Consider the following 24046-nt stretch of genomic DNA (forward strand, 5'->3'; position numbering starts at 1 on the left):
GATGAGCCAAAACATTATGACCACCAGGTTAACAGTGAGTAGGTTCATCTCTGGAACGCAATGCAGCAGCAGTTCTTCGTGGCATGGATTCGACAAGTCTTTGGTAGATTTCCGAAGCTACGTGTCACCGGATGGCCACGCACAGGTCATGCAGTTTCCGAAAATTACGGGCCGGTTCTTTGTGGGCCCGGAGCTGGTGCCCTGTACCGTCCCAGATGAATCGATCAGGTTCATATCAGGTTAATCAGGTGCCGTAGGCGTTAATATCAGTTCACAATCATGATCCGCAGACCCCTGTAGCATATGTCCTTTTGATATGAAATGTTATCCTGCTGGGAGATGCTATGACTGGTGAAGAAGAATGAAGCATGAAGGGATGCAGGTGGTCGGCCACAGTGTTCACATAGTAATCGGCTGCCATGCTCCTTTTAATTACTACCACAAGTTCCAAGGAAACCCAATTTAATGTTCTCCATAGCATAATACTGCCCAGTCGTCCTGCTTCCCTGGCCAAGTGCGTGTTTCGAGCAGCAGTTCGTCTGTATGAGGCGTATGCGGACGCGACCTTCGATCTGGAGTAAGAAGAAGTGTGATTCATCCTACCAAATCATGGGTTTCCTTTCATCCAAGGTCCAATCCCGATGATCCAGTGCCTCCTGCAGTCGTAATTGACGATATCGTTTGGTTAACTTGCGAACACGTATGGGTTGTCTGTTGTTTAACAATGTGCCTCGAACAGTGTGCTCCAGAACACTTGGACCTGCACCATCATTGTACTTTGTCGTCAGATGGGTGACAAATCGCATCTTATGCTGCTTTGCAGAGCGGACAAACTCCCGAAGTCGACATTCTACGATGAGACGTAGGCGACCAACACCTTTTCGCTTATTCTTGGTTTCACTGTCCTTCAACTACTTTCAGTAAACACTCACGACAGTATCCCGTGAACAGTCAACCAGCTTCGCCGTTTCCGAGATTCTCCAGGCGGTTGGTCAAAGCAATGTGCCCTTTGTCAACGTCGCATATGTCAGTGCGTTTCCCCAGTTGTGGCCTTTAACGTCGCCAGAATAATGCTCTGTTCGTCTTTGCTCCACTTATACGCCTTCCATACCACATCACGTGGCCGCAGTGCCACCAGGCGGAATTACGTCTCGCGGTGGGCAGTGGTCTGGTTTGTGATAGTTTACTTTCAGTAGTTAAGCTAACTGATCGATAAAGTCCGTATGAGGAGTATCTGTAAGTGAAAAGAACGTACGATAACAGGTGGAAGCATTGAGCGCATGCAGACATATACCCTGTTCTCAGTGGTTTCCAACGTGCAAGTCTCAAACAGTCAGGACAGGCAAGTGATAATGAGCCAATTCAAGTAAAGATCTGTGAATGAACTGTTTCTTATAAATCAAGTACTCAGAAATTTCACCCCTCAATTCGACGTATTATGCATTTAGGTGTGCTAGACGCTAAATCAGGCTGCTGTCTGTGTCAAACTTTGACATGTGCACAAGTACAGGGTGTTTAAAAAATGACCGGTATATTTGAAACGGCAATAAAAACTAAACGAGCAGCGATAGAAATACACTGTTTGTTGCAATATGCTTGGGACAACAGTACATTTTCAGGCGGACAAACTTTCGAAATTACAGTAGTTACAATTTTCAACAACAGATGGCGCTGCAAGTGATGTGAAAGATATAGAAGACAACGAAGTCTGTGGGTGCGCCATTCTGTACGTCGTCTTTCTGCTGTAAGCGTGTGCTGTTCACAACGTGCAAGTGTGCTGTAGACAACATGGTTTATTCCTTAGAACAGAGGATTTTTCTGGTGCTGGAATTCCACCGCCTAGAACACAGTGTTGTTGCAACAAGACGAAGTTTTCAACGGAGGTTTAATGTAACCAAAGGACCGAAAAGCGATACAATAATGGATCTGTTTGAAAAATTTCAACGGACTGGGAACGTGACGGATGAACGTGCTGGAAAGGTAGGGCGACCGCGTACGGCAACCACAGAGGGCAACGCGCAGCTAGTGCAGCAGGTGATCCAACAGCGGCCTCGGGTTTCCGTTCGCCGTGTTGCAGCTGCGGTCCAAATGACGCCAACGTCCACGTATCGTCTCATGCGCCAGAGTTTACACCTCTATCCATACAAAATTCAAACGCGGCAACCCCTCAGCGCCGCTACCATTGCTGCACGAGAGACATTCGCTAACGATATAGTGCACAGGATTGATGACGGCGATATGCATGTGGGCAGCATTTGGTTTACTGACGAAGCTTATTTTTACCTGGACGGCTTCGTCAATAAACAAAACTGGCGCATATGGGGAACCGAAAAGCCCCATGTTGCAGTCCCATCGTCCCTGCATCCTCAAAAAGTACTGGTCTGGGCCGCCATTTCTTCCAAAGGAATCATTGGCCCATTTTTCAGATCCGAAACGATTATTGCATCACGCTATCTGGACATTCTTCGTGAATTTGTGGCGGTACAAACTGCCTTAGATGACACTGCGAACACCTCGTGGTTTATGCAAGATGGTGCCCGGCCACATCGCACGGCCGACGTCTTTAATTTCCTGAATGAATATTTCGATGCTCGTGTGATTGCTTTGGGCTATCCAAAACATACAGGAGGCGGCGTGGATTGGCCTCCCTATTCGCCAGACATGAACCCCTGTGACTTCTTTCTGTGGGGACACTTGAAAGACCAGGTGTACCGCCAGAATCCAGAAACAATTGAACAGCTGAAGCAGTACATCTCATCTGCATGTGAAGCCATTCCGCCAGACACGTTGTCAAAGGTTTCGGGTAATTTCATTCAGAGACTACGCCATATTATTGCTACGCATGGTGGATATGTGGAAAATATCGTACTATAGAGTTTCCCAGACCGCAGCGCCATCTGTTGTTGAAAATTGTAACTACTGTAATTGCGAAAGTTTGTCTGCCTGAAAATGTACTGTTGTCCCAAGCATATTGCAACAAACGGTGTATTTCTATCGCTACTCGTTTAGTTTTTATTGCCGTTTCAAATATACCGGTCATTTTTGAAACACCCTGTATTTAAAATGTAAGGACGAAAATCTTATTCATTTGCATCCCGGATACTCAGAAGAGAAGCACATAGCGCATGAACATAGTGTCGTAGGTCCTAGCAAACACTGTTCCATGAGATATTCCAGAAACTGTCACTGGTGTACTCAAGGAGACTCGTATCTTCGTTGCAATGTCCATATACATGCTCCATACCAGCGCTTATTCTGCATGTCTAAATATCCGTGGCATTGTATAACTGTAAAAATAAACTGTCCCAGTCTTCCTGACTCAGTCAGAATAAAGTATAAGAGCCATTTCTCCAGCCCTTTGATCAAACGGTGTCTCTGGAGGAGAAATGCGTGTACTGGAGAACGTCGCGTTTCAAATAGGTTTACATTTGATACCACTGAGATTGGAGCATATATTAGCATGCGTACCGAAAGGCGTCGGTACACGGAGCGTGCATTCGAACGTCAACGTTGAGAATTCCGAGTTTCTGATCTCATACTGTGGAAAAGGAGCGTTGTGAAGACTTTCAGAACGTGCAGAATAATATCAAGCGTGGCAGATATTCCGAATGTGCGTTTGAACGTAGACCAATGAGATGGAAGAACGCCATCTACGTTACATACAAACCATTTCTTTTAAGTAGAAAGTCTTTCGGTTGAAGCCCATAAAGCACCAGCGAATTGATCTCTTGAAAACCCGTCGTGATAAAATGACGAGAAATATCGTATTGCTGGTTAAATAATTTTCAAATTATAACATGCATATTACGAAAGCATGCGGTTTCAAGACAAAAGTACGCTGAAGATCCATCAAAAACACATTTTCTTTTGTACGATCTGTTACAATTTCATGACCGTCAATAACATAGCTGCGAGTAAAGCCTTCAGAATATAGTAACGTGTAACGCATCGGCACGGGTCATGCAAGTTTAAAACAGCCTAAAGAATAGAGAGGAAGTTGCAGAGTGATGTCTGATGTGTTTTAGGTTCGCGTCTCGCTACATTAATTTTTTTTTTTTTTGCTTTTTCTAATAGGTTCTGAGACTTTCTTATTAATTTAACACAAGTATTATTCTATACAATTTGAGGATATATGAATGTAAGTGCACTGTCTCTTAGGAGTGTGTATGTGTGTGTTCGATTGCTTTATTTACAAGAGAGCTTTCACTATTTGCAGTAAGATATTTTGCACTTTCCTGTTTAGTCTTGTGTTTCACATGTTCTAAATACTCTGCTACTGGATAGGAAAAGTGATAAAATAAGAGTGACCTTACAGTTCTACTAAAAACTTAGAACGATGAAATGATTTTTTCTTATATGGAACACTATTGTAAATTTGTATCGCAATATTTGTAATGGAATTTTTGTAAGCTGATTCCTTATTGACTGTATAGTGTACAACATGCTTGGATGTGCAAATGATTAGCATTTCACCGCCACCGCACAAAGTAGTGAGGAGAAACTCCATCTACCCTGTTAATATAGGGAAATATTACGAGGCGGGTTTCGCATTCAGAAACCGAATTTCGAATGTCGGTTGTCTGAGACTATAGTTTTATGCCTCGTCTAAGAGGGAAAAACATCTTCCAGCACGTACTGGAATTCGGCAGTTTCTGGATCGTGGCTTCTCGAGATTGTGGTTTATCATTCCGCCATATCGTTGCACGACTGATATGCGAATATTAAATCGATGGGGGTCGGTAGGGCCACACTCTGTGCCATGCGAGATGTCACAGTCCCATCGGGACAGCGCCCGAGAGGGCAGACATACTGTTTGCTCCACCATGCAGGATCGTACAACCAAGTCACGCCCCTTAAATCAGGGAATGGGTTGGTTTGCAACAACACGAGTATCCACGCGGACAGTGCGACGACATATGGAGCACTTCGGACTGTTACCACGTCATCTGTTGCGGCTTCCCTTGACGCGATAACAGGCAGAGGGGTGCTGACAACTGTGGGCTCAATCACAACACTGGACGCATAAGTGGCACCACGTCGTCTTGTCTGACGAGTCCCAGTTCTATATACATATCCATGTTTTGAGTCTCCGAAGAGAATGAGGGTTGCCAGATAGCATTTGTCAGCGTCATATAGGCCCGGCACTTGTCGTGATGTATACGAGGTGCCGCTGAGTACAGAACACAATCTCCTCTCATTCGCATAGCTGTTAATTTTGACGGCAGTTGATACATTTACGACGTTTTAAAGTCGGTGGCTGCGCCCTGTTTTTTAGGTCGCCGTGACGTTATTTTTCAACAAGATAACGTAAGACCACATGTTGCAGTGTTGTGACCTACCTCGATACAGAACGTATTCTAATGCTGTCCTGGCCAACAGTTCTCAACATAGGAAACATTTAGTTACTGGTTGCTTAGACACTGAAAAGCTACCACTCACCCGCCACTACGATTGATGAATTGTGGCTCAGAGTTGTAGCACCATTGAATTACACTACTGGCCATTAAAATTGCTACATCACAAAGATGACGTGCTACAGACGCGAAATTTAGCCGACAGGAAGAAGACGCTGTGATATGCAAATGATTAGCTTTTCAGATCATTCACACAAGGTTGGCGCCGGTGGCGACACCTACAACATGCTGACATGAGGAACGTTTCCAACCGATTTCTCATACACAAACAGCAGTTGACCGGCGTTGCCTGGTGAAACGTTGTTGTGATGCCTCGTGTAAGCAGGAGAAATGCGTACCATCACGTTTCCGACTTTGATAAAGGTCGGATTGAAGCCTATCGCGATTGCGGTTTATCGTATCGTGGCATTGCTGCTCGCGTTGGTCGAGATCCAATGACTGTTAGCAGAATATGGAATCGGTGGGTTCAGGAGGGTAATACGGAACGCCGTGCTGGATCCCAACGGCCTCGTATCACTTGCAGTCGAGATGACAGGCATCTTATCCGCATGGCTGTAACGGATCGCGCAGCCACGTCTCGATATCTGAGTCAACAGATGGGGACGTTTGCAAGACAACAACCATCTGCATCTCGGCCACCTCTTGTCCGCATTGACGGCACTTTGCACAGTGGACGTTACATTTCAGATGTGTTACGACCCGTGGCTCTACCCTTCATTCGATCCCTGCGAAACCCTACATTTCAGCAGGATAATGCACGACCGCATGTTGCAGGTCCTGTACGGGCCTTTCTGGATACAGAAAGCGTTCGACTGCTGCCCTGGCCAGCACATTCTCCAGATATCTCACCAATTGAAAACGTCTGGTCAATGGCGGCCGAGCCACTTTGTCGTCACAATACGCCAGTCACTACTCTTGATGAACTGTGATATCGTGCTGAAGCTGCATGGGCAACTGTACCTATACACGCCATCCAAGCTCTGTTTGACTCAATGCCCAGGCATATCAAGGCCGTTATTACGGCCAGAGGTGGTTGTTCTGGGTACTGATTTCTCAGGATCTCTGCACCCAAATTGCGTGAAAATGTAATCACATGTCAGTTCTAGTATAATATATTTGTCGAATGAATACCCGTTTATCATCTGCATTTCTTCTTGGTGTAGCAGTTTTAATGGCCAGTAGTGTACGTACCTGTATCTGTCATCCAAGCTCAGTTCGATTTGATGCCCAGCCAGTCTAGAGCCGCTATTACTATCAGAGGGAGCAGCTCTGTGTACTAAATTTCGCTCCCTGTACACCCCAATCATCTATCAATTTTATCATGCATTCTTCTTAATACACAATATACGCACAGCAAGTAAAGTTTCGTTAGTTGGTTTCCTTCCTAGCGTTGCAATTTAAATTACCAGCAGCGCAATTCTCAGTTGCCACGCGTGTCTTAACTGTGATGCGTTGTCGGCAGACGGCGAGGCGTGGCAACGGGCGGCGCACGCGGCTATCCGACGGCGGCTGGAGGAGGCGGAGGCGGACGAGCGCGGGGGCAGTGCGCGGGCGCGCAACGTCGTGCTGGCCGTGGGCGACGGTATGGGGCTCTCCACCGTCACCGCCGCACGCATTCTCGCCGGGCAGCGCCTCGGATCGTCCGGCGAGGACCACCACCTCACCTGGGACCGCTTCCCCGCCACCGCACTCGCCAGGGTAACTACATCCTACACGTAACCGCATTCCTGATGCTATATCGACACATGTTATAAAATGTACAGGGTGAGTCACCTAACGTTACCGCTGGATATATTTCGTAAACCACATCAAATACTGACGAACCAATTCCACAGACCGAACGTGAGGAGAGGGGCTAGTGTAATTGTTTAATACAAACCATACAAAAATGCACGGAAGTATGTTTTTTAACACAAACCTACGTTTTTTAAATGGAACCACGTTTGTTTTGTTAGCACATCCGAACATATAATCAAATACGTAATCAGTGGCGTTTGTTGCATTGTAAAATGCTAATTACATCCGGAGATATTGTAACCTAAAGTTGACGCTTGAGTACCACTCCTCCGCTGTTCGATCGTGTGTATCGGAGAGAACCGAATTACGTAGGGATCCAAAGGGAACGGTGATGGACCTTAGGTACAGAAGAGACTGGAACAGCACGTTACGTCCACATGCTAACACCCTTTTATTGGTCTTTTTCACTGACGCACATGTACATTACCATGAGGGGTGAGGTACACGTACACACGTGGTTTCCGTTTTCAATTACGGAATGGAATAGAGTGTGTCCCGACATGTCAGGCCAATAGATGTTCAATGTGGTGGCCATCATTTGCTGCACACAATTGCAATCTCTGGCGTAATGAATGTCGTACACGCCGCAGACATCTGGTGTAATGTCGCCGCAGGCTGCCACAATACGTTGTTTCATATCCCCTGGGGTTGTAGGCACATCACGGTACACATTCTCCTTTAACGTACCCCACAGAAAGAAGTCCAGAGGTGTAAGATCAGGAGAACGGGCTGGCCAATTTATGCGTCCTCCACGTCCTATGAAACGTCCGTCGAACATCCTGTCAAGGGTCAGCCTAGTGTTAATTTCGGAATGTGCAGGTGCACCATCATGCTGATACCACATACGTCGACGCGTTTCCACTGGGACATTTTCGAGCAACGTTGGCAGATCATTCTGTAGAAACGCGATGTATGTTGCAGCTGTTTGGGCCCCTGCAATGAAGTGAGGACCAATGAGGTGGTCGCCAATGATTCCGCACCATACATTTACAGTCCGCGGTCGCTGTCGCTCTACCTGTCTGAGCCAGCGAGGATTGTCCACGGACCAGTAATGCATGTTCCGTAGATTCACTGCCCCGTGGTTTGTGAAAACTGCTTCATCGGTAAACAGGTAGAACAGCAACGCATTCTCTGTTAATGCCCATTGACAGAATTGCACTCGATGATTAAAGTCATCACCATGTAATTGCTGATGTAGCGACACATGAAACGGGTGAAAGCGGTGACGATGCAGTATGCGCATGACACTACTTTGACTCAGTCCACCGGCTCTCGCAATGTCCCGTGTACTCATGTGTGGGTGCATGGCAACAGCAGCTAACACACCAACTGCACCCGCTTCTCCTGTGACGGGCCTGTTACGGACCCGTTTGCGTGCTACGACCATACCTGTTGCATACAGTTGGCGGTAGATGTTTTGCAATGTGCGGCACGTTGGATGCTCTATGTCCGGGTACCATTCTGCATACACCCTGCAGGCTTCAGCTGCATTTCGTCGACACTCGCCATAGATCTCCGCCTTTTCAGAGGTCGAATACACCATGGTCACAGTTCCTACAACACTACACTATCACAGACGTCTGGTAACACGGTGTACTGCAGCTGGTCTGCGTGCGGAGACGAATGCAGAATAACAATAGCAGCAAGCGCTACATGCGGACACTGCGACAGCTAGACCAAACCACAACAGTGCACTACAGCCACACTCGTAAACACGGTCGTCATCGTAAACATGTCCCTGCAGATGCTGCTCGCCGACCGTGGCCCGTGTTTGTTACAACACGCAACTGAACGTCGGAGATTTCAAGCGTCAACTTTAGGTTACAATATCTCCGGATGTAATTAACATTTTACAATGCAACAAACGCCACTGATTACGTATTTGTTTATATGTTCAGATGTGCTAACAAAACTAACGTGGTTCCATTTTAAAAAAACGTAGGTTTGTGTTAAAAAACATACTTCCGTGCATTTTTGTATGGTTTGTATTAAACAATTACACTAGCCCCTCTCCTCACGTTCGGTCTGTGGAATCGGTTCGTCAGTATTTGATGTGGTTTACGAAATATAACCAGCGGTAACGTTAGGTGACTCACCCTGTATATATGAATGTTGCACATCTCCTTCTACATCTACATACATACTCCGCAATCCACCATACGGTGCGTGGCGGAGGGTACCTTCGTACCACAATTAGCATCTTATCTCCCTGTTCCATTCCCAAACAGAACGAGGGAAAAATGACTGCCTATATGCCTCTGTACGAGCCCTGATTTCTCTTATCTTATCTTTCTGGTCTTTCCGCGAAATATAAGTTGGCGGCAGTAAAATTGTACTACTGTCAGCCTCAAATGCTGGTTCTCTAAATTTACTCAGTAGCGATTCACGAAAATAACGCCTCCTTTCCTCCAGAGACTCCCACCCGAGTTCCTGAAGCATTTCTGTAACACTCGCGTGATGTTCAAACCTACCAGTAACAAATCTAGCAGCCCGCCTCTGAATTGCTTCTATGTCCTCCCTCAATCCGATCTGATAGGGATCCCAAACGTTCGAGCAGTACTCAAGAATAGGTCGTATTAGTATTTTATAAGCGACAATGAGCCGATTTCAAATAAACTTGATACACATTGCAATATTTCTGGCTTAGTCAGCCGTCATGTTAGGCTCCAAGAAGCTGTTCCCAGAGCACTGGAGATGCAAGAAGTATATAGATGACGAAATGTGGTGCGAGGTACCTATGACAGATGTTAGATTCGGTACCATTCCCGTGAGAAAGACCGCCTGCATAATGCTACTGCTCTGTGATTGGCTGCTGTGTTCGAAGCAAGGGCGCCAAAACGTTAAAGTATAGTTATTATTATTAGTTAAACTACTCATTGGAATGACTTCACTTTTTAATATAAATATCTCTCAACAGCTGACTATCAATCAGTCATTTTAAAATTATTAAAAACAATTTAAATCAAAAACAAAAGACTGACGAAATTGCAGACGAAGCACTTCGGAAGCGTTCGTGTCACGCCTTTTCTGATATGGCGCGCGAAGTGTTTCGGGCTGTTCGTCACTCTGGATTAGGCAGTCGAGAAGAACAGACATGTTGTCTATCGTAGGATCTGTTTCCAATTTTTAATTAAGTTCCTATTCGTCACTCTGGATTAGGCAGTCGAGAAGAACTTTCTTGCCGTAACATACCACTTACTATCTGGATATAATCGCTGTGGGGGTAAGAACCACCTACATGTCAAATGGGAGGGATGGGAGTGAAAAAGAAGTGTAGCCCACGTCACGAGAATACCCAGTCTTTATTCATCCAGTATTTGAGAATGAGAGCACTTGGTGACTTGCAACAAACTTAACACACAATTTCAAACATTTCAGAAACTTCTCGCTGACAACCCCTGCAAAATTATGAAAGGGAAAAAGTTAATCGCTTATTACATTTGCGCTGTTCTTGCAGTAAAACTGCCGCATCTGGTGTAACGTTTTAATTTATTACACCTTTGCTAATAACTCTATTCACGACACATTTCACAGACAGTGTCGACATGTGCCGCTGTATATACGCACAAAATTATGTCATTGTGTGTCACATTGGTCAGGAGATGTGACATCATAATCATTGAACTGCGTGAAAACGAGACTGCAGGGCCAAACTCGCTATAGATATAAGTGAAATATGTGTACAAATATGTGTGAAATATGTTAGATATATATATGTGTCATGTGCGTACGCGGCGGGCAAGCACGCGGGTAAAAACTTCCTCCTAAACTTCTGGATCGATTTCAACCAAACTTGGTACATATATTAGTTGCTATCAGGAAAGAAATAACGTGGGGGTAAGAACTAGCAACATCCTGTTGGAGTGGTGGTGATAATGTGGAGAGGAAAGGGGACAGGAAGAGATGGACTGACATAGAGGAGAAAGAATAAGTTGACAGAGATACGGGGAGGAGGATATGGACAGAGAAAAGACGAGGGGGAAATGGACAGAGAAAGGTAAGAGGACATGCACAGGGGGAGGGAGGGAGGATGAGGTAGAGACAGAGGGAGCAGGATGAAATGGACTTACAGGGCAGAGGAGAAGGTGGACAGAGGGGGAAGGAGCAGACAGAGAGATTGAGGAGAAGAAGAAGAATGGAGAGAGGGGAGAGTAGCAGTTAGACCGAGAGAGAGGCAGGAGGAAGTGGATAGTGAGTGGTTATGGCAGAGGTGGACCGAGAGAGAGGGGAGAAGGAGATGAACAGAGAGAGGGGGAAGAAGGAGATGGACTTCATACCTTGGCAGATATATATGATGAGCCAAAAAATTATGACCATTGTCCACCACGAGAGTGAATGTCGCCATGTGAGCATCTGTGGAAAGTGGACTGTGGAACCACTAGTAGGCGACTAGTTGCTAGGAGTCCACGCCTCACCACAGAATGTGGATGTCGGACGTATGTCCACTCTGTAAAGCAGCATAGGTGGCACGACCTGTGGTAGATCTGACGACAATGTTTCGGAGCACACTGTTCCGTGCGCATTGCTGGACATAGGGCTTGGTAGCGCACACCTCCTACGCACTCCCGACTGAGATGCCTAGTCGGATAAATCACATTTCTTGTTAAACCAAGTAGATGGTTGTGTCCACATACGTCGCCATTCAGGCGACTGGCTGTCCTCATCGTGAATGTAGGCTGGAGGGGTCAGTATTGTATATTTACCTGGGCACATGTGAGATATTTGGTGGTAACCGAATGCAGTATGGCAGCTGTGGACTATGTGCAGACCTATTGCATCCATTCATGTTTTACATCTTCCCTGACAGTGATTGCATCTTCCAGCAGCATAACCGGCCATGTCATAAGACCATAATGTTTCTGCAGTGGTTTGAGGAGCATATTAGTGAACTCACGTTGATATCTTAACCATCAAAATCTATTCATAAAGCGATGGAAAATATCTGGGACGCTATCTGGCGCCAGCTCTATGCCCAAAAACGATGGGTCTGTAATTTTCAGAAACTGTTTGACCTGTATGGAGATATCTGGCGTCACATACCTCCACATACCCTCTACACCTCACAGAATTCCTATTGTACTGTCCACAACATCCTCCTACCTCTATCTGTCTCTTCATCTCTACCTACCCTTCGCTTTGTCCAATCCCTCCACCCCCTCTCTCTGACTGTATCTTCCTCCCTCCTCCCTCAGAGCATATATTCCTTCCCCTCTCTCTATCCACATCCACCTCCACCTTTTCCATTTCCACCTGCCAACCACCCTCTAAACCAGTAGTGGAGCAAACTATGTACCACCCCACGTTGCACTGTTCCCAATTTTTTCAAGATGGCGGATCCAAGATGGCGGCGATAGATTTGGCAATGTCGCAATGTCGTCATGGTGGGCAGTTCAAATTTTGGAGGGAAGATAGGTCAACTGGGCTACTTCCACTAACTGAATCCCATCCCCTCCCCCTCTCCCCACAAAATGGTGGGAAGTTCAAATTCCAACAATGCTACACGCTGCGGCTACCTCCACTAACCTAAGAATATGGCGGGAAAATTGGACACTTGGGCTACCTCCACTAACCTAAATCACCCAACTGCCAACTCTTCCTACGAAATGGCGGGAAAAGGACTCAGCCTGTGCTGGATAGGATGGAAGTAAGTCTTCATTTTCAGTCTTTATTTAAGCAATTAGAGGCAATACCTCCATCCAGTGTGTTCACCATGAGGTTCGGAGTCCAATTGACCTAGTACGCAGTACTGCCACCAAGGACGCAGTCGCCCCCTCGTGATGTAATCCAAGATTGCGGTCTGGAGGGGAAAATGGCGGGAAAACGACTCAGCCGGTTCTGAGCTGCTGGAGAGAGGAAGGAGTGTACATTATTTATTTGGGAACAATTTATTTAGGGACGGATTTGACATAGTATATTTATTACACTGATACAAAACACTCGCTCTGATGTGCTAAGGGTCCCAATACACAGTTTACAGACCTGCAAACTATTCGCAAATAATGCAGTGCACTGATGTAGAGACACGCAACCAACTCGTAAATTACCGAAATAATTCAGTACACAGCATACAGACATGCAAGCAACTCGTAAATTGTCAAAAAATAATGCATGTGTAACGCTATGCAAACACGCTCACAATGCTTAAACAGCTGAAAAATAATGCAGTGCACAAGCACTCATTGCACGTCAAAAACACTTTCGAAATATCATCAACCACAACGTATCAGAGGCTCCAATGCGCGCCCAACGCCGACGATGCCGACTCCGTACGTGCCCCCAGGAGTAGGGATGCATGGGCAGTCCTCACAAAGTGATGACGCGGCTGTCAGCTACCAAGCCACATACAGGTGTCTGTTCGCGTCCCGCAAGCATGAAGCAGTGGCATCCCTTTCATACTTGACACCTGAGAAATTCCTGTCGAAATACATGTTCACCTAGACACCATCGCTAGCACGATGAACATAGCTGTGGTGCGGGTCCAGTGCCGAGAGATGTTTGCAGAACAGCTAAAAGATTATCAGTGTTATACCATTGTCACATATCTATGTAAATAACAGCCAAGTCCCCCCTCTGGACGTGCTGTAGTAATCTGTGTCAGAATAACATCGACAGCTTTCACCCCTTGCGATCCCTAATGGGACATGCGAAACGTGTCTAGCATGCATGCACAAAACCTGTGGATACTGACGTCACAGGTCGCGTGATAGAAATCTGTTCCAGAATAACATTGACTGCTTTCTCTCCCTCGAGATCATAATGGAACATGCGAACTGCGTCTAGTTGTGCACACTGTGGCCAAGCGGTTCTAGGCGCTTCAGTCTGGAACCATGCGACCGCTACAGTCGCAGGTTCGAATCCTGCCTCGGGCATGGATGTGTGTGATGTCCTTAGGTTAGTTAGGTTTAAGTAATTCTAAGTTCTAGGGGACTGATGACCTCATATGTTAAGTCCCATAGTGCTCAGAGCCATTTGAACCATCTAGCTGTGCATGCGTGTTTACCTGCCCAGCCTGCTGTCAATATACATCTCACAAATGTTAAATGTCCTCATTGCTAAAAGACTTCATAATGTGCACACTCGCGAAAACACGGTTAATATTGAAAGCATTCTTGTTATTTGAAAAGAGAGCACTGTCTAAGCACAGGGGAGGGGGGGGGGGAGGGGAATCTGGACAATTACACAAACAGAATTCGAAGCACTGTCTTACAGATGAGAAAAATGGCGGGAATTTTCGGAATCCTTCAGCTACTGGTATGGAGTTGTCCTAATGTCACAGTGGCGGTTGAGTGAAGGCATCGTCGCCAGAGATGGATGGTCTGCTTCAACTTGTCTTTCCAAATCATGCCTATAATTTAAAAGTCAGCTAAAGTGTTTCTCATGTCTAGAGAACAAGCATATGTGCCTTCCACCTGTCTTTCATCAGCTAAATACTCAAACCACATTCGATGTTATCTCAGCTAAATAAATGCGTGAAATGTGCAGCCACATGTGCACATTGAAGCTTCCCAAATTTCCATGTGATCACGAAAGCTGTCCAACACATACTAAGTATTAGTTCGCTATTCGGCCGTCTAGAGGACGACATAGGTAAATCAGCTACATTCCTGTATCCCAACAGGTCTCGCCATTCGGACAGCTCATACCTTTAGCCAGAAACGTGAATCATTCCCACCACAAGCCACCGGCGCTGCGTGGCACACACTGCCATTGAACAACATTCGACAATGACCGAAGTACTGGAAATACACACTGCTCATGGGTGTGGCTCTGAGAATAGAAATATCTGTACCATTCTCGACATACTCTTCCCTTTGCTATCACAATATTCCATGTCAAATCCATACCTTCCTTATGACTGGACATAGTCATTTCCTTTGCACATGTTGGAACACAAACACATACTTTGTAAGCCTGATGCTCAAGGTGAACCTATCACGCATCCCCTACTACTAAGTATAATACTTCGCCAATAACTGATTGCTAGCGATTCGAAATAATACTGACTGAAAATCAGTAATGGGTGGACATGTCTCATACGTTTTTCCTGCTAGTACGACCACTGTGACTTAGAAAGAGAGGCATAATCGTCTTACAAACAGCCAGATGTTAAAAAACACAATAATATTACCATCACAAGCGGTCTTGGTTCTACAGGTTCACACAGGTATCCATGTTAAAAGCTATACTGGCTTTATAAATCGAGGTATGGCATTACCTCTGAATGAATTTTTTTTTCACACAAATACTATGACGCTGAATATAGACCGTGATCATAGGTATATATATAATCAGACCAGCAGTGCAGTAACATGTCACCGACAGTGCACCCTCCTAAAAAAATTATAGAGTTTTGAAAGTGATTCAGCTAAGGAGTGTGGTATGAGACCATTATATGCAACTCCCTCATGCCGCCACTAGATATTTCTCCAGTATTTGTAACACACTCTGTCTCGATGTCATGTCATAGGTTCTGCGATGTATCCACTGAGTTATAGGCGATAGTTGATGGAGAAGGATCACAAACAGTATTAGATGGTGTGCTGACTGAGTTCGTAAGAAACGTACACTGGCTTCTCAGATCTCTAGTGTTACGCTTTCAGTAGAAATGACGTCTATGATTTAGAATCAAGTCATTCCAGTCCACATACCTGCGTTGTATCCGATGGAGAAGTCCTTTGATGATTACAGCCACTAGTGAATCATATTTCTGGCATTGCCTTGGAGCCTCTGATACATCGTGGCTGATGATAGTTCAAAAGCGCTTTTTACGTGCTATGAGTGTTTGTGGACTGCATTATTTTCAGCTGTTTAAGCACTGTGTGCGTGTTTGCGTAGCATTACACATGCATTATTTTTTCACAGTTTATGAGTTGCTTGCATGTATGTATGCTGTGTACTGCATTATTTCGGTAATTTATGGGTTTTTTGCTTGTCTGTACATCAGTGTACTTCATTATTTCGGTGATTCGGTGATTTGCAGGTCTGGGTGCTGTGTACTACATTATTTCGGTAATTTACGAGTTGTTTGCGTGTCTATACATCAGTGTACTGCATTATTTGCGAGTAGTTTGCAGGTCTGTAAACTGTGTATTGTGACCCCAGGCACATCAGAGTGAGTATTTTGTATTAAGTGTAATAAATATACTATGTCAAACCTGTCCATAAATAAATTGTTCCAAAGTAAATAAAGGACACTCCTTCCTCTCTCCAGCAGCCCAGAACCGGCTGAGTCCTTTTCCTGCCATTTTTACCCTCCAGACTGCCATCTTGGATTACGTCACGGGAGGGGTGATGGCACCCTCTGGTAGTGGTAATGTGTTCTATGTCAGTTGGACTCCAGACCTCATGGTGAAGACACTGGATGGAGGTAGAGCCTCTAATTGTTTCAATAAAGACTGCCTGCAAAATAAAGACTTACGTCCATCCTATCCAACACAGGCTGAGTCCTTTTCCCGCCAATTACTAGGAAGAGGTGGCGGTTGGATGAATTAGGTTGGTGGAGGTAGCCCAAGTGACCTATTTTCACGCCATTTTCTTAGGTTAGTGGAGGTGGCTGTAGTGTGTTGCACTGTCCTGCTGGAATTTGAACTTCCCGCCATTTTGTGGTGGGGGTAGGAGGGGGAGGGGAGGGGGTTCGGTTAGTGGAGGTAGACGAGTTGACCTATCTTCCCACCAAAGTTTGAACTTCCTGCCATGACGGCATTGCGACGTTCCCATAACTATCACCACCATCTTGGATCCTTCATCTTGAATAAATTTGGCAACAATGCAACATGGGGAGTACATAGTTTGCTCCATTACTACTTACACCTTCCACCTGCCTCATGCATCTCCAGCTCCACACCTGATGGCCAATATCACTCCCACAACATGCCTATCATGCAGGACAGCCTTTATGTCCGGTCCAGAAAACTGTTACTTGTCCCTGACATGCAGGTTGTCCTGCAGAGCAGGTTGATTTGGCAAACAGATACCGTTTCCACATAACACACCTGTCATATAGGGCAGCATGTACGACAGGAGCTGAAGAAGAAACGTTCTTGTCTGTAGGGGATTATAAACCCCACAGTACTGATACTTGTGAGGCCTGCTGTTTATGTGCTAAGTTTGGATTACAGCGCTTCAGGGGTTTGAGAGAAGCTCTCGGACATACCCTGCTTTATATACATAATGGAACTCTACAAACGCATTTGAAATATAAGGTCCTCTGTTGGTCCAGATCTAATTTGGCACAATTTTAAGACATGGCTTACTTTAATATAATATACAATACTACTTGAGCTCATTAAGTGTTACATTCTACCGTATACTCCTACACGATGAAGCAGGTGTTCCACATGCCTTTCTTGTATTTGGTTGAAATACGATTCTCGTCCCTGCAGCGAGTTACGATTTGTTTTTAGAAAATCCTACGAATATCTCGTAAGTATCTGTAAGACTGTACAGTTCGCTGCTCCAGCTCTTCAACTGTGTCAGTGGGAGTGCTGTACACTTCACTTTTGAGATAACCCCAGATATAAATCCAGAGGACTGAGATCAGGTGGTCTTCGAGACCAAAGAACAGATCTTTTTCGACCCAGCCTTCTTTGACCACACTGGAGCATTAGGTAACGTCTTATGTAACACCATGAGCTGGTGAAATTTCAGCTCAGTCAAATGTGTACTTAACTTAAAAGCTTACATTTCAAATACAATTGTACCAACTAAATGGTTGGCTCTGAGCACTATGCGACTTAACTTCTGAGGTCATCAGTCGCCTATAACTTAGAACTAATTAAACCTAACTAACCTAAGGATATCACACACATCCATGCCTGAGGCAGGATTCGAACCTGCGACCGTAGCGGTCGCTTGGCTCCAGACTGTAGCGCCTAGAACCGCACAGCCACTTCGGCCGGCTAATTGTACTAACTAACCATGACACTACTTCACACTGAAATCAGAGGCAGCTCATAGCCACACATCCGTAATCATCTTGAAAAGGCTCTTTTGCAGACTCATGCTTTTGTAACTTTTTTACTTCTACTTTCGTACATTTTCACTCACGTTAATTTTCGTTATTAATTGTTATAATCCAAATAAATGAAACTAGTAAGATTTTACGATAAATTAGAAACTGTTTCTATTAATTTAGGCAACGGCCTTGCCGCAGTGGATACATCGGTTCCTGTGAGATCACCAAAGCTAAGCGCTGTCAGGCACTGTCGGGCGTGACCGGCACTTGGATGGGTGACCATCCAGAGTGCTATGCGCGGTTGCCATTTTTCGGGGTGCACTCAGTCTCGTGATGCCAGTTGAGGAGCTACTCGATCGAATAGTAGCAGCTTCAGTCAAGAATACTATCATAACGACCGGTAGAGCGGTGTACTGACCCCATGCCCTTCTTATCCACATCCTCCCATGAGGATGACACGGCGGTCGGATGGTCCCGGGAGGCCACTCGTGGCCTGAAGACGGAGTGCTTTCCTATTACTTTAACTAAATTTTAGTCTACGAGTAGTACCTCTCGCTGTTGCAATATCCACTCATGTTTTCCCTCTTACTTTACTACCTTAAAACAAATGATTGAAGAGATAAGACGATAGTGGGTTAAAAATATTTCTAATTATTATTTGAATTGTGTCTTACCTGTTTCTAATGCGCGTATTATGAGGATTGCAAAAGACACAATGGAGGCACGTAAAATGAATATCAGAAATTTCCGGTGACGCAGGAGGTTTTATTTCTGTCTACATACACGAAAAAAAGTGCAGGCAGGGCTCTTGTGCTCAGTCAGTTTTATTGAGTAAATTATCGAAACAAGATGCCATCACCAGTGCCTGACACAATTATTTACAACTTTCGACTGACAGTTATTTACAACTTTTCGACGGCCGCAGGGCAGTTTCACATTAACGATCAATTTTATTTCCTTAAGGGAAATTTATGATCTTGGACCACATAAATGATATTTTCTTATACGTGAGCAGATTGTGCTACATCTTCTTGAAATTGTATCTGACGTTAACAGTTACATGTTTTGTAAAGCTATGATAGTGAAGGATAGAAAATACGTGCAAGGCTTGTGCACCCAAGGTGCTGTTATAGGAAACAAAGTTTCACCTGTAGGGTGTAACAAAAAGAGATGGCCAGACTTTTGGGACAGATCCTCACACATAGAAGAAGGATACATGTTACGTGTACATGGGTCGAGAAAAGCGTAAGTCTTATGTTGCACTTCAGTTTTTACAACTCTCCACAGTAAATTAATCACCTACAGAGTAGCTGCATGTGTTAACGCGACCGCTTCCGGGACGGTGAGGTATGTTGGCCTCAGATCGAATCCGCCCAGCGGATTAACGCCGAGAGGTCGGAGTGCGTGCGCGGTGCATGAGTGGATGTGGCCTTTAGGCAGTTTTCCACGTCTCACTTGGTAAATACAGGGCTAGCTGTCATGTTCCGCCTCAGATACAGGCTACGCAAACATTTACAACACTATGTGACTTGCACACAGGGTTTACTCTACAATCAGACAGATTGAGTACACTGCTTCTGTCCTGGGGGATGAATAAGAGACTAATGACCTTAGCTGTATGTCTCTGTAAACACTTACTCAGCATCAGTAAATTAATCACAGGTAACACACAAGAACAGAGATAGCATGTTGCATCATAATCTTTGTGCGCTGTCTGACAGGAGAAGTGAAACACCCACAAGACATGGTCAGATGTCAATGTAACTTCGTACACATAGACACCATCAGAGGGTAATTAAATGATTATAGTTGCAATTTTATGTGACAGGAAGAAAGGCCACCAGTGAGCATTTGTATTGTTTGTATTCACTGTTCTTACCAGGCCTGGTAGGGCACATAATGGGCGTGAACAGCATTAGATGTTCAATGATCAACGTGGAGGACGCGGAGACGACTAGTACTTCTGTGAGACAGCATTATCAGCACCTGACAGTGTTCAGAAATGGCCTCATTGTGTATCTTCATTTGGATGGCTAGTCGAATCGAGAAATGGCTAGGTAGATGAGGCATTTGTGTATACTAATGGCCTGAAATTGGCCTGCATGAGAACGTGAGGACAGGCATACTCGTAGTCGGAGTTCCAGTCGACATTACCTGTCAGTGAAGATCTCCAAACTGATAACTACTTTTCCAACAAAGTAATATGTAAACTTGATCCCGCCACATCGCTAACAATCATCAAAGCTCATAAAAGACTCATCGGTTGCCATTTGTGCAAATTCCTACTCTGGTACCAAGCCACACAGGTTTCGAATCTGTGCCAGATGGCCGGCCGTTGTAGCCAAGAGGTGCTAGGCGCTTCAGTCCCGAACCGCGCTGCTGCTACGGTTGCAGGTTCGAATCCTGCCTCGGGCATGGATGTGTGTGCTGTCCTTAGGTTAGTTAGGTTTATGTAGTTCTAAGTCTAGGGGACGGATAACCTCAGATGTTAAGTCCCATAGTGCTCAGAGCCATTTGAACCACTTTTTTGCGGAGATGGCATGGACCTCGGTTATCACTAGAGGTCTCTGCAGCCGTCGCGCCGTAAGCTGTGGCTGCGAGCACTCCTGGCCTGCGTATAATGTGAGGGCGCCACTGTGGAGCACGTGGCCCCAGTGGCCAATTGCGACGTACCCTATCATGTATTTTAATGCCTACCTCTCACTCAGGAGGCACAGCTTTCTTCCGCCTTACTGGGTCTAACCCGCACCCTCCTGCTACCCTCTCCTTCATGATGAGCACCCCTTTCCTAATTACCTTAGTACGGCCAACCATTTTGCTTCCTACCTTTCCGATATCTTTACCATCCCTGATGATCCAAATTCGATTACTCCCTCTTCCCTGATGTCCGTGATCGGACTGACACCTCTGCCCCTCCACTTGCTCCTGGCTTCCAGTACACAAAATGCAGCACCGCTCCTGGTCATGATTGTGTTACCTACCTTCACCGCCCTGAAGCTCCCGCCTCCTTCCTCTCCACCCTGTCCAGACTATATAATGTGGTCTTGTCCACCGGCTTCTACCCCAGCCTGTGGAAAACCTCCCAATCTTGATGTTCCTGCTCCTTCCTCTCCACCCTGTCCAGACTAAACAATGTGGTCTTGTCCACCGGCTTCTACCCCAGCCTGTGGAAAACCTCCCAATCTTGATGTTCCTCAAACCCGAGAAACCGCTGTCCGCTGTCTCCTCCTACCATTCCATCAACCTTACCTCGGTCTTCAGCAAGGTCCTGGAATCCATCCTCACCCAATGCATCCATTAGCACCTCCACCAACACCGCCTCCTTCCCTCTACCCACTGTGGCTTTCGACAATCCTTCTCTACCGATGACCTTCTCCTTCACCTCACTCACCTCCTCTCCAACCAGTTAAATACCCGTCGCTCCGCGATCTTCCTCTCTCTCGACCGTGAATGGCATTCTGGTCTCCTCTTCAAGCTCCAAACCTGCACCCTTCCTATTAACTATGTCCATCTGATCGCCTCCTTCCTTTCTCACCATCCTTCCTATCTCACCAATGGTGTGCCCCAAGGTTCCATCCTCTCCCCTCTTCTCTACCTTCTTTACATGGTGGACATGCCACCATCTTCAGCCCCCTTACACCTTCTCCAATACACCAATGACACCGCCTTCCTTGCCCTTGTCCCAGCACCTTCTCCAATCCCATCTTGACAGGTTCACCACTTGGTGTAATCACTGGCTGCTCAAGGTCAATCCTTCCAAAACCCAGGTGATCATTGTAGGCACAACCACCCCTTCCTTTCACCTCCTTGATTTTTATCTCACTATCTATGGCCGTCCTATTAACCTTACCCCCACCCACAAGTACCTTGGCGTCACCCTTGACTGTCACCTCTCCGGGGCCCCATCTCTGGACGATCCAAGCCAAGGCATGCTCCTGACTCCGCCTCCTCAACCTCCTTTCTGGCGCACATGGGGTCTGGACCCCTCCACAATCCTCCACACCTATAAATCCCTCATCCACTCCATCCTAAGTTATGCTCATCCCACTTGGATCTCTGCCCCTCCTACTTTCTACAAGTCCCTTCAAATCCTGGAATGCCATGTGCTCTGCCTCGCCTATTGCATCCACCTCCCTTCCCCCACATGGATCCTCTACGAATTAATTCCTTTCCCACACCTCCTCCTCTTCCTTGTATGCATACGAATCCTTTACACCTCTCATAAACTTGATCCCTCTCACCCACTTGTCTCTCCCATCCTTTCCCACCCCCATCGGCTGCCATGCCTGTATACCCGTATCATACCTTCTCTCCATCTTACCACACTCCATACCCTTGCCCAAGGTGGCTTCCATCAACTCACCCTACCGGTTGATGCCCTCGTCCCCTCCATCTACCCCTCCTACTAGCTTTGATCCTCCCCTTCCCCCTCCTGTGTTTCTGCTCCAGGGCACCCTCTTTTTCTTCTCTCCCTCCTCTGTCCTCCCTCCCTCCCACCTCCTCCGTCCCTCCCTCCCCCCAACTCCGAGCTTCTGCACACACCCCTCCCTTCTCCCTTCCACATCCCCTTTTCTCTCGCACTGGCATCTTTCCCCCCCCCTCCCTCCTCCCCTCACCTCTTCCCTGCGGCAGGCCCCCGGCTTTTTTGTGTGCACAGTATGTTTTTAGTGCGCCGGAGATCGTCGCCACTGTGATAGCGTTTGTCTTCCTGTCAGTTACTCAGTGTCTCTCCTTCAGTGCTCTTTCGTTCACGTGTGAAACTCTGTGTCTCCGTTGTGAACAGAGCTGAACGTTTTTATACAAACGGCGCATCCGTGAACGCCCTCATTTATTTTAATATGTATGTCTCCTGTTTTTACCCTCCATGTATGTTTCTTTATCTGTCTTCTTGTTTTATGTATGTTTTTTCTGTGGCCGAAGATCGGCATTGATAGGCCTCTGCCGGCCTACCTTTTTATAAAGGTCTTAAAATTACAATAAAGAAAAAAAACTCAGAGAGGCAGTCTGATATTCGCGTGAGTCTCTCGATATTTCGCTTACAGACATTGTGTTTACTTTGCTTATTTCCGTGACCCCGTTGCTTCTTGCGTGTTGTTGTTCTTGGTGTCTTGCTCGGTCGTCTGTCGTTGTGCTTGTCCATCCTTCCCCGTTCGTCCGTCTTGTTTGTTCGCGGGCCGCTCCCGTTCGGTCCCTCCCAGCTTTCGCTCACAGCCACCCCGCGACTGTTTCGGTCGCGGTTACAACACCTACCATATATTGTTCTAAATATTGAAGCTATACCTGTCAGTTTATCCGTTATAGATAATGGTAGTATCATCGATGAACAATTGACCTGAACCTAAAATACATTTGCCATGTCTAAAAATGATATTGGATGAATCATACTTTGCAAAACCACATACAGCTTTTCTCGAGGGACATGGAAAGTGATCTGGGAATTTGTGACCTTACACATCTTACGTTTTATTCCGCAATGCCCTATAACAATGTTCTAACTGTGAAAAGCGCCTAGACCTTGCCTTAACATTGTTTACTAATACAGTTCAAAAAATGGTTCAAATGGCTCTGAGCACTATGGGACTTAACATCTGTGGTCATCAGTCCCCTAGAACTTAGAACTACTTAAACTTAACTAACCTAAGGACATCACACACATCCATGCCCGAGGTAGGATTCGAACCTGCGACCGCAGCGGTCACGCGGTTCCAGACTGAAGCGCCCAGAACCGCACGGCCACACAGGCCGGCTTGCTAATACAATTGGAAAAGCGGTTAGCACTGTGGACTTTCATTCGGAAGGAGCGGAAATCAAACCCACTATCGGTCATCCAAGGTTTCTACAAATCAGTTAAACTGAATGCCTTTAAGGTTCATTTGGAAAG

At 46.0% G+C, this 24046-nt stretch overlaps 1 protein-coding gene across 1 annotated transcript in view; it reads left to right on the forward strand.

Annotated features, from left to right (window-relative positions):
- Positions 1–6998: 6998 nt before the first annotated feature.
- Positions 6999–24046, forward strand: part of LOC126249419 (alkaline phosphatase, tissue-nonspecific isozyme-like) — a 592519-nt gene continuing 575471 nt past the window's right edge. Inside the window, exon 1 of the mRNA XM_049951072.1 lies at positions 6999–7112. Within this exon, the coding sequence (XP_049807029.1) occupies positions 6999–7112 (114 nt within the window). The remainder of the gene's footprint in view (positions 7113–24046) is intronic.

The sequence above is a fragment of the Schistocerca nitens genome, chromosome 3 (assembly GCF_023898315.1).
Source record: "Schistocerca nitens isolate TAMUIC-IGC-003100 chromosome 3, iqSchNite1.1, whole genome shotgun sequence".
Classification (NCBI taxonomy): domain Eukaryota; kingdom Metazoa; phylum Arthropoda; class Insecta; order Orthoptera; family Acrididae; genus Schistocerca; species Schistocerca nitens.